This window comes from Gopherus flavomarginatus, chromosome 4 (assembly GCF_025201925.1).
Source record: "Gopherus flavomarginatus isolate rGopFla2 chromosome 4, rGopFla2.mat.asm, whole genome shotgun sequence".
In the NCBI taxonomy this organism is placed as follows: Eukaryota; Metazoa; Chordata; order Testudines; family Testudinidae; genus Gopherus; species Gopherus flavomarginatus.
This window is the reverse complement of record NC_066620.1, coordinates 131,993,211-132,016,594: the sequence shown is the minus strand read 5'-3', so window position 1 is coordinate 132,016,594 and position 23,384 is coordinate 131,993,211. Positions and strand designations below refer to the sequence as shown.

General features: G+C 40.7%; 1 protein-coding gene across 2 annotated transcripts in view; it reads right to left on the bottom strand.

Moving 5' to 3' along the window:
• The window catches only part of CDK19 (cyclin dependent kinase 19), a 188,012-nt gene that overhangs the window by 35,741 nt on the left and 128,887 nt on the right, over positions 1–23,384 (bottom strand). For both annotated transcript variants that reach the window (XM_050951418.1, XM_050951417.1), the window contains 2 exons: positions 19,385–19,442; positions 16,737–16,868 (listed from right to left, as the gene is read on the bottom strand). In XM_050951418.1, coding sequence (XP_050807375.1) covers positions 16,737–16,868; positions 19,385–19,442 — 190 coding nt within the window. The remainder of the gene's footprint in view (positions 1–16,736; positions 16,869–19,384; positions 19,443–23,384) is intronic.

Genomic DNA, 23,384 nt, shown 5'->3' with positions numbered 1-23,384 from the left:
GAAATATTTGTCCTTAATTTACAAAAGAAATCCTATTTCTTTTTTTTCTTTTTTTTTTAAGGACAGTTTTTCAACTATTCCTTTGAGTGAGACCTTTAAATTTTATTTCTCTAAGCACTGGAAGAGTGGCTCTAGGAAAAGATTGGTTATTGAACCTTTCTTTTGAATGTGACGCCTCATATGCCGATCTGATGACAGGTTTGCATGAGCTAGCCTATGAAAGGCTTTTCACCTGGAAGCAGGCAGTAATGCTGATGGGCTATGGGCCAGGAGTTTTTGGTACCACTCATCTAGAAGTTGGCAAATATTCATTGAAGCTTTAACAAACAGCACCCTGAAGGAACAGAACTGAAGAACTGAAATTTGTACTGTGAAAATATGATGAGCAAGTTAGTGTTCTGTCAAACAACCCACTTCTCAGAGATTTGGAGAAGAATGTACATAGCTAGTAACTATGTATTTAACACTAATATTTCATCACAAGAATAGGTGGTCTCTAGGGTCATCATATATAGGACCAAGCCAATTTAAAATCAGATAGAACAAAACCATGACATGCAAATGAAGATGAAAGATATAAAACCAAGAGTCTGTATCTAATGTTTAAATACACTTGCTATTTGTTTATTTGTTTTTATCACCACTTCTTTAAACTGGCCTGTATTCTAAAACTTCCCTTAAGGCCTCTACTGGTGTCATGTTTTAAACTCTCACTCATACCTCTTGAAAAATATTGGGTGAAATCCTGGCCCCACTGAAGCCAATGGCAAAATTCCCATTTTCTTCAACAAGGCCAGGATTTCATCCACTCTGTTTAGAAGGAATTCTCTTTACCTGTCAAAATGTCTACTCTTCTACTTCCATCTCTATGCCTCATAATATTTCCATAAGATAATACTGAGATCTTCTGAGTTCAGCAGCTGCTGTATATTAGGCATCTCCAGTCATAATCTTGTTTGCAACATTACATTCAATTACAGTGGCAAGCATTGGGTTATGACTTCACATGGGGAATGAGCAGCAGGAACAGATGAACTCCTAAAGAACAGTCTTTTTTATGTAATGTAAAGAATAAATTATGTACAAAAAACTACATGAAAACAACAACATCTAAGTTGCAAAATCAGAAAATCAAAAGTTAGGATATGCCAGATTTAGGATTGCCTACACAACCTTAATTCTGTCACCTCGTGTGTGCACTCTGTGCACTGAATGAGCCAGTGAACCTGTGGGGAAAAGTAGGATATGTGAGCATAATCTGTATCATAATGCACAAGAATTAAGGTCATGTGGGCAACTGTAAATCAGGCATTTTCCAACTTTCAAGTGCCTGTCTTACAACCTAAATAATACTCTTTTAAATGTAGATTGGTTGTGTGGAATTTCCTAGACTTTTAAAAAATAAATAGGAAAAGTTAAAAAAATATTTTATGTATAACTATAACAATACTCCCATCATGCAGCACCAATGTGTGAACCCTGAGCCTTCAGCACTGCCTCACAGGCTGCTACCATTTGAGCAACAGGACTAGCTACATTAGCTGGCAGTAGGAGCTGGTTGTTACCCCAGAGAGACCATGTGCTGAGTCAGGGGGGGCTGGCCCCTCTTACTCACCTTCTCTCCCAATTCTCCCTCCCTGAGGATTGGAGGAGCTCCAGCCCTATTTGGTGCCCCAGGGGGCAGGGAATTTGGGTTGCTAAAAGGGCCAGCTGCTGGGTTTGGCGGGGAGTTGGATCCTGGTCTGGCTCTCTCTTTTCTAACCCGCGTGGGACCGCCAGATGGGGGAATGGGTGACTGGGACCACAGGTAGGATAGGACTATTGTCCTACCCCCTGCTACTCCTGTTTCCAGGTGTTCTCAGTACAGCATGTGCTGATGTTGAGCCAGAAACATCAGCTCAGCCTCAGAAAATGTGATTAGTTACTATTTTGCTAGGCCATCAAAATTTTCCTAAGACACAAGTGAGAGAAGGGAAATGGCCATTTTAAAGTTTATTTCTCACCAAAAGCACAATGGGATTTCATGGGATTTCCTCACCAAATATCACAGGGCTGCTGCAAATAATGGATGTCAGAGAGCTTCTCACAAAAAAGTAAACAAGAATCTTTTATAATGGAAACTGTTAGGCAGCCCAAATATAGGGATCGCTTTATCTCCCCCTATAATGATGAAGGAATTAACATTATGCGAGAAATACTGCATTGGCAAAACTGTTTTGTAACAGAATGTTTTATGAAGATTTCCAAGAAGCATGAGCGGCCCTTTAAAATCACGTTATGCTTTGCAATTTTAAAGTGACTGTGGAAGGTGTGGCCTAAGCATAGGACTGGAAGGACATAACTCCTACTTTCTAATTCTGGCTCTGACACTGACTCCATTTTGGGACTTGGGCAAGCCGCTCACTCTCTTTGCCTCAGCTTCTCCCCTGGGACTTTCTGTTAATAAAAGGACACATCCCTCATAAGTATATAGATGCCACTGTAAGGCATAGTCCAGGAAACAGACAGATATTGAATGCACACAGAGTAATATACGCTGTAAAAAGTGAGACTCAAAGAGCACTCCAGTACCAGATGGCATGGACCTCTCTGGTATATAGCAATGAGTCTCAGCTGGACTGACCAGCTCAGTGCACCTCACACACAGTTATAATATTTATCCAAAAGGGGGCATGTAATATATTACTGGAAAACTAGTAACTGATTATTAATCTTCTTTTGTGATGTATGTACAGAAAATCTAAAAATAATTATGAAGACAAAAGAAAGGGTCTGACACCTCAAGCCAGGACAGTGGCTTCTTCATTTGCATCAGAGATTGCAGGAAGAGCATTTGTATTGTAAAAAAAAAAAATCACAAGTGGGAAGAAGGCAGCATGGCCTCAACACCCAGCAAGGGAAAGGAACATTATCTGAGGCTACATTTCAGAATAATACATTTCAAAGCTTACTGAAGTATAAAAAGAGAGGGAGAGAACCCCCCACGTTATCCTTGCCCTGAGGAGACAAAGAAAACCAAGCACACTGGTTAAAGACTAGCCAGCCACATTGGAAGAATGACTATGTTGAAAAAACTTTCAACAAGAAGGCTCACGTTGGTTGGATTTCAGTCCTGCTAGTGTATTTTCATTTTTCTTTATAAGCATCTCTATCCCTACTACTTCTAACTCGGTATCACCTAAATCTATGTCCTTATGTAATTAAACTTGTTTTACTATAAACCAACTCACTGCTGTGATTGGAAGGAAGGGTGTGTTAACCCCAGTTAAGTTAATAAGCTGTTGTGTCCTTTCTCTTTAAAGGAGAAGCAAACTTGTAAGCTTTTGTGAATGTTCCAGCAAGAGGGACTGGACACTACCAGGGAGATGGTTTTGCGGAAACTCAGGACTGGAAGGTCTGATGGTGTTGCCCTGCAAAAAGTAAACAGGGCTGGCAGAAGTCAGGGTAACTCCATTTTGTGCTAAAAGTATATTGCTGGTATCAGGGCTCTGAGCCAAAACTGCACAGCACAGAGGCACCCAGGGCTAGAGGGCAGGTGGTGACACAACCCCTTACTGGTGTGGGTTGACTCCTAAAGCATCACAGAAGGGTACTACTGCTTTTACCCATGTTTTCTGAAACTTGACAACTGAGGAAGATGTATATATAAACCGCTGAAAAGGAAAGGAAATTACCATTTTTCTCTTCTAATCTGAAGACAGAACATTAAATTGAACAATATGTTGGGGTGGTGTACACAATACTGTTCTTATGAGCTTAACTGCATGTGAAATTAAGACGGAAATTGGTCTCTAATCTCTCTCACATATTCCCATGCAGCTGCTTTAATAAATTATTACACTTCTCTGCCACCAGTTTCAAGTTTTATAATGCCAGTATGTTCCTCAGTTACGCCAAGGTGAGAAAAGGCTTCTTCCCTGGTGGAATCAGTCATGATAAGAAAAATGGGTGCTTGTTTAAATTCACAGTGAAGCCAACAAGCGTTTTTCTATTGACTCCTTGTGGGAGCTAGATAAAGCTTTTAATGCCTAAGCTGCCATATCAGCTTCATGGGGAAGGAAGGATTAAGAGATATCTTACCTATCAGACAGGACAGACACCAAGAGCAGGGCTTTATCTTCTTTCTAAGCATAGTGCTTTGCTTTACAATATATTAGTGTCCCTGTGTTACTGAGGGGTTTAATCCTACATTAATTCATTGTATTATATATATATACACCCTGAGAGTAACTCTTGTATCCTTATATGTAACTAAATTGGCCAGGTTGTGAAAGCACTAATACCAGAAAGGCAGTCTGTGAAGCAATCCCATCCATATTTTGAGAATGAGGTAGTGATCTGGAGCGCAGTGCAGCGTTGAGAGATATTTGATATTGCTGTAATAATTACATTTGAAGTTCAAATTGATGAAAGCTAAAATATCTCAGCATCAGGGTTTTGTACCCTTAGATGGCTGTAAAGGTTGGCACAAGTCAAAGAATAATCTTCGATCAAGTGCTGATATCTAGACTACAACTTGGTAACAAACTTTGGTAGCACTCTGTGGACAGCAGCCAGTAGTTGAACCTTTTCAACAGACACTTTTATTATTGCACTGATGAGCTGGAGGAGTGGCTTGCAGGAACCCTTTGTTAATTGATGCAAACTTTTGGCTTTCTAAAAGAGAATCTTTTTATTTAAAAGTAAGTTTTGTGAATTCCTTGTGAAGGGAGCCTTGAAAACATAAGTGATAACAGATTTCTGAGAGTAACAGAAATTTGCAGCTGGGACCGATTTCTGCAGCAGGAGGCTGAGGAGACCTAAAGATACAATCCCACTATACTTTGTATTTAAATAAGTAGGTTATGTTTGCGCATACCCCAAAGAATTACATAAAATCCTTAGGCTAGCCCTGCATAGTGGTGTGGAGGAGACAGGAGAGGTGAGGGATAAAGAGGCAGTGACCAAAAAATTGTTCGTAACCCTCTGCAAAATGCTAACTCTGGTTCTGCTTGTTAACATTTTCAACTCTCTAAGAGCACTCAACTATTGCTGTGACTGTGGCAGCAGCTGCAAGAGAAACTCCTTTATGTCCCCACACAGTCCTTGTAGACAAGAATGGGGAATGCACTGCATCGTCCCCACAGCACCACTCCCTAACCAGTTGCTACAGCAGTGCATGACAAGGCTCAGGGGAGGAAAAGATGGGACTAAATGGCTGCTGTTTTAACTGAGAGACCTGTGACCACTGCTGCTGATGCTTGCCTGAGCAGCCATAGTCCAAAGGGTTGGTGTTGGAAGGGGGCCTGAATCCCCGCTCTCCTGCCCAGAAGCCTAAGGAAATCCACTCCTCTACCCTATCTAGGGAAAACCTGCCCAACTTCAAAGGAACCATTTCCTAAGCGTCTGCCCAGCACCAGAGGGAGAATACTCCCACTCAACCAGCTACTCCAGAGCCAGAGGCCATAGGACAATCACAGCTGCTGTTGCAAGGAACAGCTACCAGGCAGAAAAAACAGGGGAGCCCCAATGAGTCAGGAGCCACTGTAATGATGTAGGATTGGGGGAGAATATGAAATGGAAACATTTTTTTAAAGACAGCAAAGAGTCCTGTGGCACCTTATAGACTAACAGACGTAATGGAGCATGAGCTTTCGTGCATCCAACGAAGTGGGTATTCACCCACGAAAGCTCATGCTCCAATATGTCTGTTAGTCTACAAGGTGCCACCGGACTCTTTGCTGCTTTTACAGATCGAGACTAACCCGGCTACCCCTCTGCGATTTTTTTTAAAGGCAAATAGTAAGGTGGAGGGGAAGGAGTTGGGTAGAAAGTGTGTGGAACTAATGGACCTTTGTGAACAGAATGGAGAAAGATTATATTGCCCAGGGAACATTGTCTTTATTGCTCACTGAGGGAGAAATTTTTCATAATATTATGGCTTCACATCACTGGCTTATTGATTTGGAAAACTTTGTTTGCCTAATGCAATATGTTCTTGAACCACCCAAAATATTGTTAGCCACATTAATTATCCTGTAATAGTGTATCTCTGTATAACTGAACCTGAAATATAAAATCAAAGAACCTGGATTCAACAGTCATTACACTTGGTGGGGGGAAAATTAGCCCAAGAAGAAGCTGAAGTGGTAGTGAAAGGTGTCGGTTAATGTAGACAGCACTGGGGATAATGAATTTGCTTTTCCAATCCTGGGTTAGAATATATGAAATTTTCAGTATTGATTTGTGTCACAATTTTATGGTGGTCAGCTGATAATGGTAAATGGACAGTCTCACTGCAGCTCCTCATTTACCAGTATCAGCCAACTACCACAAAATATGACATAAATTGAAATGATTGGCAGTCTCTGCTTAAGACTGAAAATCCACAGAATTTTATGTCAGGAATGAAATGCATTTGGAGGGCTGTATGGGAAGCTTGGTCAGCCTCCTCAAATGCAGAGCTAAATTCACCCCAAGAGAAATCTAATCTATGTAGCTACTTATGTCTCTCAACACTGTTCTATATCCGTATCCTACAATTAATGGACTTTATCCTCACAACACTGCTATGAATTTTATTCTCACTTTACAAATGAGAAACTGAATCACAAGGTAGATTAAGTGATTTGCTGTAAACTACAAATGACATCTGTGGCTAAACCAGTAATTAAACCGACACCTCGAGTTCCAGTCCAGGACCCTTATCCATTAGATCTTCCTTCCTAACCCGCAGTAGAATAACTCCCCTGGCTTCAGTACATATAGATTTGGCCCCTGTGTCTGGCTCAAGTCATTACTATTAATCTCACTTTCAAAACCACTAAATGCACTCCAAAACTTTTAAAGATGCATTAGTGTTTCCTTTCAATTTTAGAAACTAAAACTTAGTTTATAAAAATGAAACACCTTTCTGATCAGACTACTCAGTCTGTATCAGCTAGAGCTTTTACCAGTTTATTTTTTGACATTAATTCTGGGGAATATTCTATTTAATCTTAACAGCTAATATAGAGTGCAGGCTAGACAGAGATACAGTAACTAGACACAGATAAAACTAGTCTTCCAATTCAGGGAACACTTAACGTAAGCAAGACTGCTACATGGCTTTTAACTCATGGTAATTTGTCAATTCTAGCTGGCAGCAGTTTAGGTTTCACAAAATACCAATTCCTCAAACACCCTTGAAATGTTTTATATAAATAACCTTGCAGGAAAAACTAACACCTGTTGTGTGTCTGCCAAATAACTTTGTGCAGTACTTTGGTTTTCAGGTGACTGCAGTGATGGAATTAAGTTTTTCCTTTCCAAAACAATCCTAGAATATACTATACTGTGTACACACAATATTTTTGAAGGAAGTCACTGTCAAGTAAGAGGGAAGTAACCCAAGGTACTCAGCAATAAATCATCCATCGCTTACTGTAACTAGATAAAGAAAGCAACATTTAATCTACTTTGTGCATTTCAGAAAAGAACGAATGCATTATAACCAAAAACCTACAGTAAACAGTTAAACTATTACGGTTAAATACTATCTGAATTGTTCCTGCACCATCAAGCGTTACTTAGAGCATGAAGAAGGCTCTGCTATCCCGGTCTCTCCAGGGCCACTCATTGCATCCTTGTTCAGAAGTCCCATACACATTTTCCCTTTCAGTGGAGGGATTCTTTTGGTCAGCCTCTTTTACATGTTCCACCAGCAGTTCAATGGCATGCCTTTCAAGGCAGAGGCTCTTTCTTCATTCTTAACACATGACCCAGATATATCCATCATCTTTTCTGGATAACTCTCAGGATAAGATGATGTTGAATTCTGATAAATCTCAGCTTTTGTTATAAATACATTCCATTTGATACCTGGTAACTTCCTAGGGCATTTGCTTTCAAAGGTGTGTCTGCCTATACCTTTGGTGGATTTCCAGGTTTCACATTCACATGTTAAAGTGGAAATATCTGAGTTGAAAATTCATAGTTTGGTCTTTAAATTGTAGTTTCAATGACCAAATCTTGCTAGTAAATGCAACTGCCACCTTGCTAATTCAGGACATTCTTTCCTTTTGGATATTGCTATTGGCTGGAATTTTACTGCCAAAGTATGTGAGTTGACCCACTTCCCGTACTCCTTTGCCTTCTAATGTAAAGCTTGAGTTGGGAGCTGATATTAACCCTATATTTTCTGATGCTGGACAGCCTTTTGATCTTTGCTTGCATGTTGGTTGAGTGGTTATACAAAAGAGCTATGTCATCAGCAAAAACTATTATCTTCTGCTAAACTGTTGCTTACCCCGAGTAATGTTAATTAGATTGACTTAAGTGGTAGTGTAGACTTGCACTGAGAGTAACAGCTTCTTGTTTCTGGATAAGTACATGGAGACAAGCTCTCTTATTTTGGACAAAATGAAGTTTAAAGAGTTGGGACATGGAGACCATGAATGAGGAAATGTAGTAATCAAGGTGAGAGGATGGAAGAGAATGAAAACTAAAGCAGAGATCTGATTTGTATAATATCTGATTCGGGCAATGTTTCTGGGAGTTGTAATAGGTAGATTTAGAATAACTTTTATATGCATCCATAATAAATTTGAAATAAGCTTCTCATAATGACAGAATAGTCAATATTCACATCGAGGATGAGAACTCTCTAAAGCTAACCTAAGATTATAGCTAAATGGAATACATGGACAAGAGAGGAAAAATATATATACTGTGGAAAATGAGAACCTATGCCTATGTTATTTATCACATTTTCATAAAATTCAATTTCAAAACCATCTAGGCAATTTCTCCTCCCAAATATATATATATATAAATATTCCACTTCTTGAGGGCTGTTAAAATTATGTTCCTCATAAAGAAATTTTAAGATGTAGCTTAAGAACTTCCTCCTTCACCAAAGGAATGTGTCTCTAATGTGTGGTCTGCCAGTTGAAATGCCAACTGTTCCTGGTATAATTAGCCCATTAAGATTGCTTGGTAATTGCTCACAATGCTAGAGGCAAAATACAAGTTTGGACTCATAAGGAGCATACACATTACAATTGTCATGTTATAAGCTTCTCCTCCTTGCCTTCAAACTCTGCATAATTCCACACCCACATATATCTCTGTTCTAATTCCTTGTCCTCCCTTTAACTTCTTCACTGGGCCAACAAATCTGTTTCCTCACTGCCTTTGTTCCTTTCATCTCCACGCTTTCTATCGTGCTATCCCATGAGCTTGGAATACACTTTCTATCCATTTGTACAAGGCACCACCCTTCACACAGCAGCATCTGTGAATAATGCTTTCAACCATCTCTGCTTTGCTAGGAAACTCCATCTCCTCCTGGCAGACAAAGACCGCGGCCTCAGCAATCCTCTTGGTTGGATTACAGCAATGTGATATAACTGACCATGAAACCTTCAGCACTTGGGAAACTTCCACTAGTTCAGAACACTGCAGCACATCTCAGCAACACAGGCTACCACAACCATATCAAACCAGTCCCTCTGCTCTCTACTTTGGCTTCCCAAAGAATTTCAATTCAAGTTCAAGGTCTTGATCTTTATTTTCAAAGCACTCCATGGCCTGGGCCAAGGACACCCAGAAGACTGTCTTAAGATCCTTGGCAAATATCGTGGTTGACAACTGTGCTCCTCTCGCACAGCGGAACTCTCAATAAAAAGAGTAAAGCATGTCTGTGAGGGAAACAGAACTTCCTCTAAGGGTGGCTTGAGACTGTGGAATGAATTCCCTCAGGAACTAATGATCATTGCAAACCTCATAAGAACAGCCATACTGGGTCAGACCAATGATCCAGCTAGCCCACTATCTTCTCTTCCAACAGTGACAATGCCAGGTGCTTCAAAGGGAATACATTGAGTGACCTATCTCCTGTCATTCACTCTCAGCTTCTGGCTAGGGACATGCAGAACGTGGGGTTGCATTCCTGACCATCTTGGCTAGTTACCACTTCATATTCCGCATGCAAGGTACATTTCTTTGACTTGCCTTCTCTTACATAAACACCTGAAATTTTTAATTTATATTAAAAAAATTTAACAAACAAAACTACCAGGCTCTTATCAAAACAAGACACTCCACTGTACATCTCACTCTGGGGAAAGGATGAGAGAAAAAAAGCATGTCAGAGATGCATAGACACATTGCTTAATGCACTACTGGAGGGTGCTCAAGACATTATGGTGCTAAGCATGGTATACATGGTTACAAAACAGAAAGAACAGAATCAAGATAATTTCCCACTATGCAATCAAGATTGCCTCTGGGCTGCTCTAAGTTACAGGTAGATGCAATGGTCCCCATGGGGCTGTTGTGGCAGTTGGAGATTGCTGAAGCACACCAGAAATACAGCCATGCTCCCTTCCCACAGTCACACTCCTTGCTCCACAGGTTGTGTCTAGCACTAGGTATGCCAGCTCTAAGCCAACTGGGGATTCCTCCAGGACAGGAGAATCCTCAGATGGCTATTTAAGCCAGCATTATGGCCACATTACATAGCTGCAGTGGTGCAGTGGTGCAAAACCTTGCCCAATGTTTATATGTGATACTGTATTCTTCATATCACATTATTATACTCCTCCTTCAGGATGAACTCAATCCTGACAAATGCTAACAGAGGCCACATGGCTGTTTTCCCAAACATCTTCAAGGACATAGGAAATTAGGAAATCTCACAATCACTGGTAATCTAAGATGATATGTCTTGCTAAAGCCAATCTCATTTCTTCTCAGAGAAGGAATTCACTATCAGCATGAATCTGTCTCTTAATATACTTTTATAATATAGGACATTATTAGTAACAAAGGTGATTCAACTGACTATAACTGAATCTTTGTACTGACAGTAATAGCAATTTCTATACCCAATACCTTGTGTGTTAAGGATAGATGCAAAGGATAATAATAATTACTGCATAAATCAGAGATGCCTAGAAAATCCAATCTCACTCTGAGTCAAATATTTAAATAAGCACAGACTGCTTTCTGTAGGAAGCAAGATGGGGTGAAAAATAGTAAACTAAGAAGAACGAGGAGTACTTGTGGCACCTTAGAGACTAACACATTTATTTGGGCATAAGCTTTCAAGGGCTAAAACCCACTTCATCAGATGCATGCAGTGGGAAACACAGTAGGAAGATATACATATATAAAGAACATGAAAAAATGGGGGTTGCCATACCAACTCCAATGAGACTAATCAATTAAGGAGGGCTATTATCAGCAAGAGAAAAAAACTTGTGCAGTGATAATCAGGATGGCCCATTTCAAATAGTTGACAAGAAGGAGTCACCCACAACTATTTCACATTTGGGGACAATATATACCTTCAAGTCAGTGGCACTACTATGCATGGCCCCACAATATGCCAACACTTTTATGGCTGACTTAAGAATAACGCTTCCTCAGCTCCTGTCCCCTAATGCCCCTACTCTACTTGTGCTACATTGATGACATCTTCATAATCTGGACCCATGGAAGCCTTGAGGAATTCCACCATGATTTCAACAATTTTCATCCCATTATCAACCTCAGGCTGGACCAGCCCACACAAGAGATCCACTTCCTGGACATTAGAGTGCTAATAAGCGATGGTCACAAACACCATCCTATACTGGAAACCTACTGACCGCTATACTTACCTACATGCCTCCAGCTTTCATCCAGACCACGTCACATGATCCATTGTCTACAGCCAAGCTCTAAGATACAATCACATTTGCTCCAATCCCTCAGACAGAGACAAACACCTACAACATCTCTATCAAGCATGCTTAAAACTACAATACCCACCAGCTAAAGTGAAGAAACAGATTGACAGAGCCAGAAGAGTACCAGAAGTCAATTACTACAGGACAGACCCAACAAGAAAGTAACAAAACGCCACTAGCCGTCACCATCAGACGCCAACTAAAACCTCTCCAAAGCATCATCAAGAATCTAAAACCTATCCTGAAGGACAATCTTCCCTCTCACAGATTTTGGGAGACCAGTCCTCACTTACAGACAGCCCCCCAACCTGAAACAAATACTCACCAGCAACCACACACCAAAAACACTAACGCAGGAACCTATCTTTGCAACAAAGCCCATTGCCAACTCTGTCCACATATCTATTCAGGGGACACCATCACAGGACCTAATCACATCAGCCACACCATCAGGGGCTCGTTCACCTGCACATCTACCTATGTGATATATGCCATCATGTGCCAGCAATGCCATCATGTGCCATGTACACTGGCCAAACTGGACAGTCTTTACACAAAAGAATAAATGGACACAAATCAGACATCAAGAATTATAACATTCAAAAACCAGTCGGAGAATACTTCAACCTCCCTGGATACTCAATTACAGACCTAAAAGTCACAATTCTTCAACAAAAAAACTTCAAAAACAGACTCCAACAAGAAACTGCAGAACTGGAATTAATTTGGAAATTGGACACCATTAAATTAGGCTTGAATAAAGACTGGGAGTGGATGGGTCATTACACAAACTAAAAACTATTTCCCCTTGCTAATTTCCCCCCTACTGTTAGTCACACCTTCTTGTCAACTATTTGAAATGGGCCATCCTGATAATCACTACAAAAGTTTTTTTTTCTCATGCTGATAATAACCCACCTTAATTGATTTGTCTCAGAGCTGGTATGGCAACCCCCATTTTTTCATGTTCGCTGTGTATGTGTCCTCCTACTGTATTTTTCACTGCATGCATCTGATGAAGTGGGTTTTAGCCCATGAAAACTTATGCCCAAATAAATTTATTAGTCTCTAAGGTGCCACAAGTACTCTTCATTCTTTTTGCTGATACAGACTAACACGGCTACCACTCTGAAACCAGGAGACTCTCATAGCCCTTTCTATACTTATAATTCATTCTATACTTCAGTTTTCTTCATATCACAAATAAGTGAACAGACCATGAGTTCTGGTTTGTTACATCTTCTTGATGACATCAATTGTTAAAGAAACACTAGATTTTATTAAGAAGCTCAGGCAGCAGTAATTCAAGCTGCATCCTTAAGCTTGCAGATAAAGCTGTAAGACAAGTTATGTTTTGCTGTTCTCCCAAATTAAGATCTTTACATTATCCATTTTTACACAATATATTAACATCTTTATTTATATATTTCAACTGGTGAAAAGCAGCATTTTTGGAACTACTACCTTTGAATATATTTGATAATATTGCTAATATTTCTCTGCAGATAGAAATTAAGTTTACTCACCTGTACCTAGAGTTCTTTAAGACAGACTCTACATGTTAACACCGATGGAATGTGCCAGTATTGCAACTCTGACTGTGGAACATTTCACATCAGTGTCATCTGGAATGTTCTTGGACCTGCTCCTCCACCCGTTCCTGAATATTCTGAGGGCAAGGCTATGGGGAAGATGGTGAAAGGACTCCTAAAGCAGAAGACAACTTATCAGGTTCCAGATCCTCATCCTGGTATTCAGTGGGGCCCATCATTGTTTCCTCTGACAACATGTGGGACAACCACTGGGGAATGCTCTCTGTACTCCAGACAGAGATGGATTTGGGAGCAAAGAATCCAATGTATAAGGCTTCCACTGACTTCCAGGAGGGATGGGTCCCTGTAAGACAAGTATGTTCAACATCCCCAAAATATGTAGGTGAGGGCCTATAAAGATATAGTCTGTAGCTACATGAACTGAGGAGCATCTGTATATGGTCTGTAGCTACATGAACTGAGGAGCATCATCACATGCATCCGACGAAGTGGGTATTCACACAAGAAAGCTCATGCTCCAATACGTCTGTTAGTCTATAAGGTGCCACAGGACTCTTTGCTGCTTTTACAGATCCAGACTAACATGACTACCCCTCTGACACTTGACATCTGTATAGTGTTTGCTCTGATACCTTTTCTTTGCACATGTTGGGAGCTGAGATGGTAAAGAATGGCTGCTTATCTTGTATAGTAACTAGAGTACTCCCAGGTGTATGGTCCCTATCTGTACTACCACCTCAGCAGCCTCTTGTGAGAGGGGTCCCTGAAGAGGATGGTCCTCATTCCACTGTTTTAGTGGACAGTGGTCCAGAGCACACTTGGCTGACAGTGCCAAGGAACAAGTGTCGTGTTCTCTTTAAGCTTCTGACAAACCTGCACTGCAGTGCAGAGTCTCATCCAACAGAGTGAATTGTGGAAGAAATCCTTTTCCTAGAAGAGAACTTAGAAAGGGATTTTTCACATTGTCCTTGTGAGAGTGTTTACTCTTACTCTCTTCATGTCTCCCCTATTTTCTTCTAGAGTCCTTAACTCTGCTTGCAGTGGTCCCGGAGCTGGAGATAACTGTGCTTGAAAGGGTACTTCTTGTTGCATTTGCCCAATGCACAGAGAGTCTGATGGGCTAGGGTCAGACTCTGGTCTCATTGAGCAATCACCAGGAACGTTCGGAGTCTGAACTCATGGGACTGACCAATTCAGTGAAAGTCTGAGAGATGTTACAGCTGGGTGAGATATGAGCTTCCCGGAGGCAATACAAACAAGTGTTGTAGCTGTCACTGACCAGGAAGTCCCAGAGGAAGACCATGCAGTTCTTGAAGCCCGGGTCCTTGGGCATGCTAGGGGTGGGAGGGATGGCACAAGGAACCTCAAACCTTTAAAAGCTCTCCAAAATTAACCAACCTCTGGCCTCGGTTCACAAGGTATTTTTGGAACTGACCTTGAGAGAACCAAGGAAGACCAAGAACAGTGCTTGGCTCTGCTAACAGGAACTGTATCTCATGCCACACTCTTATTCAGAAGTGGAGACATTGGATTCAAAGGGGCATTCCTATTAAACCTGGCTATGCTAGCACAGACTGACACCTGTAGGGTTCTGTTATTTCTAGGCTTATGATCCAATGGCTTAGGATCCTTCAGTACCTAAGATTTTGCTTTCACTCCAGAAGTGGAAGACAGTACCTTTGTAAGCATCTTTTTATTCCCCGAGGGCTAAGGTACTGTTCCAGGCCTCTCAGTACTGACAAAAACAAGGGTTTGAGAAACCAGAGGGTTTGGCTGTGATTGCCTGCTGAAGTAGTAAGGCTTGGAGATCGTTCTGAAGCGTCTTGCCAGCTCTTGTGGTGAAAGCACTGTAGTTTGCACACAGTGAAAGAATATGTCCTTCCCCCAGACATCTCATATGGTCGTCCAAAGCAGGGACAAGAGGTAAACCACTTAAATACCACTTAAAGGCTTCTTCCCCTTCAGATTCACCATAGGATCTGTAAGCCCACACCATGGTGTGGCAAGTAATAAAATCTAATAATGGAAATAATTTTATAAGGAAAACAAGCTAAATTTCTAACACTAATCCTAACTAACTCAGAAATCTAATATACTGAGTCTTCATAGAGGTTGATTCTGAGACAGAGCAGCTTAGAGAGGCTCCTGGTCTGCCTGCTGCTGCAGCAGGAAGGAACTGAGGCAGCTGGAGCACCACATCCCTTTTATAACCTGGCCCTCAGAATATTCAGGAACCATGAGGAAAGGGACAGCAGGGGGCACAAGCATGCTCCAACAGGCATTGCTATGAAATGTTCCCCTATCAAAGATTCATCACCTGCACAACCATGAGTGGGAATGTGTAGAGGCCACTCAAATAATTCCTCTGTCTGAAACAAAGCTTCTATATTATGCCTTCCAGTTTACTTGCTTGTTTAGGAAGCTTAAAGGTAAACTGACAGATATTGCAACTCCATATACTATCTTTAGGGACCAATGTATACAATTTATGAATGTTTATGTATGACTGTTCTACTCCATGAGGAGGGGGAGGAGGTCATCACAGCTCCTCCAGGAGCTAAAGACAGTGGGGGCTGATTATCCCTGAGATTGTAAACAACTCCACAAAAGTTCCACCCTCTCCATTTTCCAGAGACAAAGAAAGGGGCTTTTGGTATAAAAGGATGAGTTGAAACTGACTGGTGGTCTTCCTTTTGATTCAGCAAATGGATAGAACCTTCTGTCCAAGGAAAGGCCCCACCCCTTGCTGAAGGCTTGGAAGGAACATTGGCCTATTAGACTCTCCATGTGGAAAATAGGTTATTTCTGGTATATTTAGTATGTATGTTAATTAATTGTTTTTAATGTTTTTTCTGTAATGCTTTTGCCCTGCAAATAAATGTGCTTACCTTGGAAGAGCTGTATTGTCTCTGGTAAAAACACTGTTATTGTCCTAAGCCAGGGGTTGGCAACCTTTCAGAAGTGGTGTGCCAAGTCTTCATTTATTCACTCTAATTTAAGGTTTCGTGTGCCAGTAATACATTTTAATGTTTTTAGAAGGTTTCTTTCTACAAGTCTATAATATATAACTAAACTATTGTTGTATTTAAAGTAAATAAGGTTTTAAAAATGTTTAAGAAGCTTCATTTAAAATTAAATTAAGATGCAGAGCCCCTAGACCAATGGCCAAGACCTGGGCGGTATGAGTGCCACTGAAAATCAACTTGTGTGCTGCCTTCGGCACACGTGCCATAGGTTGCCTACCCCTGTTCTAAGCTAAGCACAGGCACTGACAGTTAGGCAAACTGGCTTGCTGGGGATATCACAGTGTGTAGCAGGGGACTGTGCAGTCTTTAATCCTGGTCAGAGGGGAGTGGGACAATAGTCGTCACCCAGAGATAGGTGACAGCTGGAGACCTGACTGAGCACTTCTGGAATGGGCCACAGAAGGACTACACATACAGTTATCCTGAAACTGTAAACAACTTCACTTCCCTATACAGTAACTTACCAATTGCTTTTGTGTAATGTCTGGCACCAAGTAACAGTTCTGGAGCTCTATACCAGAATGTCACCACAACTGGATCCAAATCTGCTAAAGGTTTCAGAGGTGAATTGAACAATCTTGCAAAACCCATGTCAGCTGAAAAATAAATATTAAAACTTTTGTTTGACTATACATAAGTCACACAATGACAAGCAATATTTATAAGCATGATAAGCAAAATGTTTATTAGAATACGATGTGACCTAATATCATTGAACATTTTAAATCATGGTTATTAGATATCTGACTGAATTACTTCAAATTATATGGGCCTAACTCCATTGACTTCAATTAAGTGATACCATTATGTAACATTTAAAAGGTGGCTTCACCGTGGACCTCTAGTACAGTAAAACAATTATATCATGGCTGCAATCAGGGCTGGGTGAGCAGGGCAGCCACCCGCGGTGCAAAGCTGCATGGGCAGTGCGGGCATGCGGGGGCCATGTGCCCCACCCCCGCCAGATTTCAGCCATCCATTTAGCACAGAGGTTTTCAAACTATGAGGCTTGCCTCCTGCCAGAAGCCGGCAGATCAGAAGCTGGTTGGAGCTGCCTGCTCTGCTTGGGCCCCTGGCTCTCTGTGCTGTGGGCGCCAGGGTGCTGGCTAGCTCCCCGGGAGCCTTCTCTACCCTGCTCCCCAAGCTGGGCTGCCTCCGCATGGCCAGGCACTTCCCAAACAGGACAGGCAGCACAGCTCCAAACTGCTCCTTGAAACGTTCATTTCTTCCTCCGAAGGAGCCCAATGCCAGCTAGCGACACCCCTTGAAGCCAGCCCCTACCTGTGGAGCCCAGCTGCCATGAGATGTCCCCGAGGCAATTGCTCGCTGCTGCAGAGCTGCAGCAGAGCCAGGAGTAGTCCTGGTGACTGATGCCAATGTATCCACAAAATGAGAGTAAAACAATGGCAGTGCAAGTTTCCCTGTGCTATCCTTCTAATGTACCCAAACCCTGACTTGGAAGAATCACGTCTAGGAGTAAGAAAGTAATTTACTCTGCATATTAGCAGAGTTCCCTCAACTACCATTACTGCACAGCAAGCCAGTGTGCTGTAGATTTACACCCTGACTTGCTGCGCAGCAATGTCTCATATGGACACTGCCACAGTGTGCTAAAAGTCTCAGAATGCTCTTTGGCTACTACTACTTTTAAAGCACAGTAAGCCAAAGCATACTACAGAACTTCCAGTGTGCTGTAGCTATGTGCACATGGGACATTACTGCACAGCAAGCTAGTGTGCTGTAGATTCACACCCTGGCCTGCTGCACAGGAACATATTGTATAGACAAGCCCTAAGATATTTGCAGGATCAGGCACTAAATCCTGGCCCCTCTGCTGAATCCACCAATGAATGCCTTTTAATACACACACTGATGGCAGTAAATTTCAAATGCTATCAAGTTGTATAAATCAAAAGTGCTAAGATAATATAGAGATAGACATGTATTTTATATAGGACTAGCTTTGTAGTAACGAGGAGGAACACTGGCACGAGCAGACAGTCAAGTGTGGATAAACACTCAAAAGCAAGGATGCATATCCAAACCTCACCTGAACTGTTTTTAATGCAATTTTGCATGCAAAATCTCAAGTTAAAGGGTTCTCTCACAACAATTCAGCTCTCCTCTTTCTAGGAGTGACCAATACAAAGAACTGAAGAAGTATATAAACACAAAACTTAGTCAAACATTTTCCAAAAAGTTCAGGTTGAGTCAAGGAATGGGCAAAAATTCAGGTGGGTTACTATTTTATCCTAACTGATTTGAACATTCCCACCCAATACCTAAAAATAGCATACATCTGCTATATTAAAAACAAATTTGATATCCTCTTTATTATTGCCTAGTACCTGCATAGTATAATTAGATATGTGATTAATAGCTTCCACAGTGATTTTGTGTTTCCACTTTGATGCCTAATAGTTTTTTATTGTATAGGGAAATCTTCAAAAGAAAAGTGCACCATCTCTTTAAATTGTATATGTTAACATTGTCTGAGGAAATGTAGCATTGTTAAATACCATATTAATTCTTGGTTACAATAATTCCACTATTGCTCCATAATTCTTCAATATTTAACTTTTTTCATTTACCAAAAATGGATTTTCAGTAATTGCATTAACAAAAATGTGAACAACTGTTAAAACCAGTACTTAAAAACATAACTGCCATACCATATCAGACCAATTACCCAGTTACCTTTCTAGTCCAGTAACTTGTCTCTAAAAGTCACTGGTACCGGAATGGCAGGTAGAAGTTGCAAGAAGCCTGTGTTGGGCAACTATTGATAAACACAGCCACAAGGAAAATTTCTACCAAACTGTTGATAGTTAGTATTTGTTTATGCCCTGAAGCATGCCCTCATCTATACTTTTATCGTATCTAGTGTAAGTATACATGTCCTCATTATCCATATAAATGTCTAATCCTTGCTAAATTCTTAACTTCAAACATACTTTTTGGCCGATATTCAGTTTAATTAGGAGTTATGTACAGAATCTTCTTATTAAGAATACAGTGAATTTTAGAATGTTCTGTTATTTTAAACTACCACGTTGCATAGCAAGTTTATTATTCATTGTATATTTAATGAATATGTTATTGAAAGGGTTACCGATTTTGACTCTTCCTCTTTCAGCACCTTCTCCCATTACCAGAATGTTCGCTGGTTTCTGAAAAATAAAAAGCAGAATATTCATCTGACTGACACTTTATGAGACAATCAAAAACCTGGGTAAATTGCTCAAATGGTTAATTACTCTCACTATTAAAAATTGGCACCTTATTTCTAGTCTGAATTTGTCTAACTTAAACTTCCAGTCACTGGATCACAAGCTAGACTTAAGATCTCCTTATTATCAAATTTCTACTCTTCCTGTAGATACTTATGAACTGTGATTAAATCATTTCTTAACCTTCCTCTTTGATAAGCTACACAGATGGAACATCTTAGACCTTTCACTATTAATGCAGGTTTTCCAATTCTTTTATCATTCTCGTGGCTCTTCTCTGAAACCTCTCCAATTTTTCAACATTCTTCCTGAATTTTGAACACCAAACTGGACACAATATTCTAGCAGTAGTTGCATCAGTTCTACTCAACAGTTCCTGGTTCTATTCAACAGTCCCTTCTTTATGCATCCTACAATCACATTAGCCCTTTTAGCCAGTGTCACATCAGAAGTTGATTCAGTTGATGAGCAACTATGACACCTAAGAATTTTTCAGTCACTGTTTCCCAGGATAGAGTCTCTGTCACAGGCTGTCTAGTCCTTTAAGGCAAGCCAGGCACAGGCTTGCCTGTGACCATCAGGCTCAGCTGGGGGATAGTTGTCCAACGACTTAATTAAAAGTCTGCAAGGGATCAGTGAGAGGACTACTTAAACTGATCTGTGAACACAGTCTGGGAGAGGAGACCCAGGAGAGAGGAGCAAAGGGGAGTTCCCTCTCTCTGGGAAGGGCCTGGTAAAGTCAGACTAGAAGATATCCACAGGGAGCCGGGGGGGGGCAACATATAGTTGAGGAAACCTGCTGGGAAGAAACAGTATAGAAAGAAGCTCTGCAGGACGTAGGGGATGCAGGTGAAAGGCAGAGAACTTCAGAGTAGCGCAAGGGGGCAGAAGAATTATTAGTTTGTATTTTTATCTGAACTTACAGGTGAACCTTTCTTACACTAGAAGGGGATGAACTTTTAAGTGACCTGGCCAGAGGTACAGGCCATGGAAAAACTAGACAGACAGGCTCTTATGGGACCAAGAAAGTGGTTACTGGGGAGGGTGCGAGAGGGGGGTGCTAGAGACAAGAACTCCTGCAACACCACAACTTTATGCCAGGGAGTTCTATGACAGTCAGTGCAATTGCATACAGTCCACCACTCTGCAAGTATGGCCTACATTCTTTGTTCCTAGATATATGACTTTACATTTGGCTGTAAAGAAACACCTATTGTTTGCTTGAGCCTAGTTTATCAAGTCATCCAAATCACTCTATGTCAGTTATCTGTCCTCTTCATAATTTACCACTCCCCCAATCTCTGTGCCACCTGCAAACCTTATCAGTGATGATTTCGTGTTTTCTTCCCGGTCATCAATAAAAATATTAAATAGCCTAGGACCAAGACCTTTAATTAAATTTTAATTTTACCTTTAAAAACACTTACAAATAATTAAAATGTCAGCAATTTCTACAGTGAGGTACAAGCAGAGACCCAATAACACTGTCGGAAACATTTAGATTTTTTGAATGGTGGCCCATGATGTCCTTGTCTTGGGCTAGGTCCACACAATTTTTTTTGCTGATCATGAATGTGATTTTTATTAAACGTCATTTTTATACTAACAAAAGCTCTTATGTGGAAGCAGTTATCCCAGCAAAAAGTGCTTTTTCCAGTATAGTTAATTTTGTTAGGGGAACTGTATAAGCTTGTCATAAACAGATAGCTAAAGGTTAATGTCTCTTTCACCTGGAAAGGGGTAACAAACAACACCTGACCCGAGGACCAATCAGGAAACAAGACAAGACTTTTTCAAATCTGGGTGGAGGGAAGTTTGGGTGCGAGTCCTTTGTTCTTGGTCTGTTCTCTTTCTGGGCTCTGAGAGTGACCACAGGAATCTCCAGGCTTTCTAATCTTCTGTTTCCAAGTTGTAAGTACAAGGATAGTAGGACAATAGGTTTATATTGTTTTTTTGTATTTACATGTGTGTAGTTGCTGGAATGTTTTAAATTGTATTCTTTTTGGATAAGGCTGTTTATTCATTTTTTCCTTTAAACAATTGACCCTGTATATTGTCACCTTGATACAGAGACCATTTTATGTCTTTTTCTTTCTTTTTATATAAAGCTTTCTTTTAAAGACCTGTTTGAGTGTTTTTCACTGGTTAAGGGTAAGAAACGAAGGGAGGGGGAAAATCTATTTGTGTTAGATTTACTAAGCCTGACTTTGCATACCCTCTGGGTGAGGGGGGGAGAAAGATTTGATCTCTCGGTACTTGTGTTTCAAAGACTTGAAGCAGGGAGGGTGGAATCCCTTTGTTTAGATTCACGGAGCTTGAATCTGTATATCTCTCCAGGAACCCAGGGAGGGAACATCTGAAGGGGAAGAGGGAGAAGGGAAGTGGGTTATTTCCCTTTGTGGTTAGACTCAAGGAATCTGGGTCTTGGGGTCCCTGGGAAGGTTTGAGGGGATCAGAGGGTATCAGGCCCTAAAATTCCTGATTGGTGGCAGCGCTATCAGATCTAAGCTGGTAATTAAGCTTTGGAGGTCTCATGCTAGCTTCTCATGTTCTGAACTCTAAGGTTCAGATCTGAGTAGGAAAGTTATGACAAAGCTATACCAACAAAAGCAATCTTTTGCCAGTACAAACTGTGTCTACAGCACAGCTATACAGACAAACCTTTTCTAGTGCAGATTAAGCCTTGGCTGATAATACAAAGTCTTTATAAGTATCTCATGCAATCTGCAACTCTTCAAAGCAAACAAATAGTCCATTCCAAACATTAGCTATATAAAATGTGCATATTACATTACAACAATTGTTGTACAATTCAACAATAAGCAGGGTTTAGACTTCCTAAACATTAATAGACATATCTTGGAAGATTTTCTATTATTGTATTAACAGCTACAAAAAAATGAACAAGATTTTAAAAGTGAAATTATTTAAATAGAGGGATACACAACAGCAACCTTCAAAGCATAACTTTAGATACTTTCATTCAAACATTTATCATGAAGTAGGTTTAAATATACAGTTTAAAACTGCTGGCAACTCAACAGATCACATCAAGTTTGACTTTCTCCAAGAATTAAAAGACAGTGAACAAAACTCATGCCATAATCTCAATCAGTTTATCAATTCCTAACACCATATCCCTGAAGTTAAAACAAGATTTTTTCAAGGTCTCTTAATAGAGAATGCATTTGGCAAGGATAGTATCAATTTTAGCACGCAGTTATTGCAAAAAATATAAACCACAGTCTCTTCAGCAAATCTAGGCAAAATGAGAAAGATGATGCTTGCTCTCACTTTGCACACAAAGATAAACTTGTAACTATAATTAAATGTACATTTAAGGGAAAGTGGGCAAACTCTTGCTGTAAATTTCAAATTGACCATAGCACATATTATCCAAGTTGATAGCATCTCAGAGTTTGGTGTCTATGAGGTGTCTGTCACCAACCCAGTAGACTTATGAAAGTGGTAGTCATTACACAGGTATACTCAAAAGAGTTGTGTAAAATGTAAGCAACTTAGGCCTGGTCTACACTACGCGTTTAAACCGATTTTAGTAACGTTAAACCGATTTAACCCTGCACTCGTCCACACAATGAGGCCCTTTATATCTATATAAAGGGCTCTTAAAACCGGTTTCTGTACTCCTCCCCGATGAGAGTAGCAGCGCTGAAATCGGTATTGCTGTGTCGGATTAGGGTTAGCGTGGCCGCAAATCGACGGTATTGGCCTCCAGGCAGTATCCCACAGTGCACCACTGTGACTGCTCTGGAAAGCAATCTGAACTCGGATTCACTGGCTAGGTAGACAGGAAAAGCCCACGAACTTTTGAATTGCATTTCCTGTTTGCCCAGCGTGGAGCTCTGATTAGCACGGGTGGCG